The sequence below is a fragment of the Plasmodium gallinaceum genome (genome assembly GCF_900005855.1).
Source record: "Plasmodium gallinaceum strain 8A genome assembly, contig: PGAL8A_v1_116, whole genome shotgun sequence".
Classification (NCBI taxonomy): Eukaryota; Apicomplexa; class Aconoidasida; order Haemosporida; family Plasmodiidae; genus Plasmodium; species Plasmodium gallinaceum.
Window position 1 is genome coordinate 6,648 of NW_021628272.1, and position 3,114 is coordinate 9,761.

The 3,114-nt window shown below is 24.0% G+C and overlaps 1 pseudogene across 1 annotated transcript; it reads left to right on the forward strand.

The window, feature by feature from the left end:
• Window positions 1–463: 463 nt before the first annotated feature.
• Window positions 464–2,396, forward strand: PGAL8A_00413500 (annotated as a pseudogene). The gene is given in 3 exon segments: window positions 464–538; window positions 668–1,753; window positions 1,755–2,396. Coding segments are annotated over 3 exon segments (1,803 nt in total).
• Window positions 2,397–3,114: the final 718 nt, after the last annotated feature.

Sequence of the window (3,114 nt, forward strand, 5' to 3'; positions counted from 1 at the left end):
TCACAGAAATTGGTAGTTTAGAAAATAAAAATAAAAAAAATCGTTTAATATTAAATGTATATCACTTATAATTTTTATGTGAATTAAATTAAAAATATTTAATTTTTTTACATAATTTAAAGATAAATAAAATTTTAATAAAATATTTTTAAAATAACTTTAACCTATTTATTATCTTTTTTAGCTATTCGTAAATTAACATTCTTATTTTATTTTTTAAAGATTTAAGAATATTATTTCTATATAAAGTAACCATAATATCATAAGTAATAATAAAAAATTAGAAATTACATTTCTCATATAAAAATAATTTCCTATTTTATAAATTTTAGAAAATAATACAAGTTATAACAATATCTAGATTAATATTACTAATCCATAATTTAGTATTATTCAGAATTGAAACAGTTTTACACCTGAATTTACAACTTCCACTTTAATATTATTTAATAAATATATTAATATGAAAACGTTAACTTTATATTTAAAAATTACTACATTCCTTCTTTTAATATGGATGTATCAATGTTTTTATAACGTAAGTTAAAATTTTTACAAAAAATATACATATAGATATATTTTATTTCTAATTCTTTTTAACATTTCATTTGATTTGCTATTCTAATAAAAGAAACATTCTTTTAAGAAATTTTTATTTAATCCATAGTGTGATTACTATAAAACATGGACTGATAAAAATATATTGCAAACAAAACATGAGTTAAAATATGAAAGAGTATTAACAGAGGGTGACATAGCAGATAAAAACCAAACTAAAGCTGAAGGATGTCTAGAGGAATGCCCATCATATAATAAAAAAAAAAAAAAAAAAAATCGATTTCAAAACCAGAATCCATCTCATGGAGTCAAAACTCCATCATTGTGGGAGAATTTTGATAAAAAAGCAAAAGTAATGGACCCTAATTTGAGAGACCATGAATTGAATATTGAATGGAATAATATTTCACGTGACAAAGTTATTAATCTATCTTCAAAAATTTATCAACAAAATATTCCAGATGATGGAAGACAAATTTTAGTTCTTAGTGATACGAAAGATCATTCAGAATTAAAGAAATTATTAGACGTATTTAAGAAAGAGATAAGAGACAATAAAACAGAATCCGAATCTAAAAAAGAGATGAGAGAAAATATAACAGAATCCGAATATATGAAAGATATGATAGACAATAAAACAGAATCCGAATCTATGAAAGAGATGATAGACAATAAAACAGAATCCGAATCTATAAAAGAGATGGGAGACAATAAAACAGAATCCGAATCTAAGAATGATATGGGGGACAATAAAACAGAATCCGAATCTAAGAAAGAGATGACAGACAATAAAACAGAATCCGAATCTAAGAAAGAGATGACAGACAATAAAACAGAATCCGAATCTAAGAAAGAGATGACAGACAATAAAACAGAATCCGAATCTAAGAAAGAGATGACAGACAATAAAACAGAATCCGAATCTAAGAAAGAGATGACAGACAATAAAACAGAATCCGAATCTAAGAAAGAGATGACAGACAATAAAACAGAATCCGAATCTAAGAAAGAGATGACAGACAATAAAACAGAATCCGAATCTAAGAAAGAGATGACAGACAATAAAACAGAATCCGAATCTAAGAAAGAGATGACAGACAATAAAACAGAATCCGAATCTAAGAAAGAGATGACAGACAATAAAACAGAATCCGAATCTAAGAAANATTTTATCTTATATATTTTTTTTACTAAATAGTTCAATAAATGATTTATGTTTTTAAAAGTTATGCTTTAACCATATTTTAAATAAATGTACGACTGACAATAAAACAGAATCCGAATCTAAGAATGATATGGGGGACAATAAAACAGAATCCGAATCTAAGAATGATATGGGGGACAATAAAACAGAATCCGAATCTAAGAATGATATGGGGGACAATAAAACAGAATCCGAATCTAAGAATGATATGGGGGACAATAAAACAGAATCCGAATCTAAGAATGATATGGGGGACAATAAAACAGAATCCGAATCTAAGAATGATATGGGGGACAATAAAACAGAATCCGAATCTAAGAATGATATGGGGGACAATAAAACAGAATCCGAATCTAAGAATGATATGGGGGACAATAAAACAGAATCCGAATCTAAGAATGATATGGGGGACAATAAAACAGAATCCGAATCTAAGAATGATATGGGGGACAATAAAACAGAATCCGAATCTAAGAATGATATGGGGGACAATAAAACAGAATCCGAATCTAAGAATGATATGGGGGACAATAAAACAGAATCCGAATCTAAGAATGAAATGACAGAAAATAAAAAAAAAAAAAAGAAATCAAATATTTTGAAATTTCTTTTTTGTAGTTGTGATAACCATTGAGAGAATAAAAATTAATATTTTAACAGAGAATATAGGATTATTCATGCACAGGATCTAGTTAAAAAAAAGAAAAATTAATATATTTTATAAATTTTTTTTATAGAGATGTATTTTATTTTTTTAAAAGAAAAAAAATTAAAAGAGAAAAATTTTTTAGAAAAAAAAAATTTCATGAGAATATTTTTAAATTTTTAAGAATAATTTTTTCATTAATTAATATTAATATAATTAAAATTTTTTTTTTATTATTTAAGTATTTTTATTATTTTTCAAACAAATGAACTTAAATTACTGAAAATTACTTATAAAAAGCTATAAATATTTTGTACTTAAAAATTAATAATTTAATGAGTATAAATGTTTTTAATGAAATTACATATTTTTTATTAAAGTAAATTCACAATGAACCGCATTGTTGCAGTTTACTTGTTTATATCATTAAAATTAGATTTAAAATTCATTTAATTACTAGAGAAAACTCCATATTCTCTTTAATAATATGTTTTTCATTACTATAGTAAATTCATTGAATGATAATTTAATAAATTAAAAACGTAAATTATGGAATGTAAATAAATCAGGTAGTAAATATAGAGGATAAAATAGAAGAAAAAAAGTTGGATGCAAAATTATTACGAGCTTACCTACATGACAAAAAAAGGACGCAAAAAGGAAAAAAAAAAAAGTCTTTATTTAGAATTATTAGAGATAAAGATTT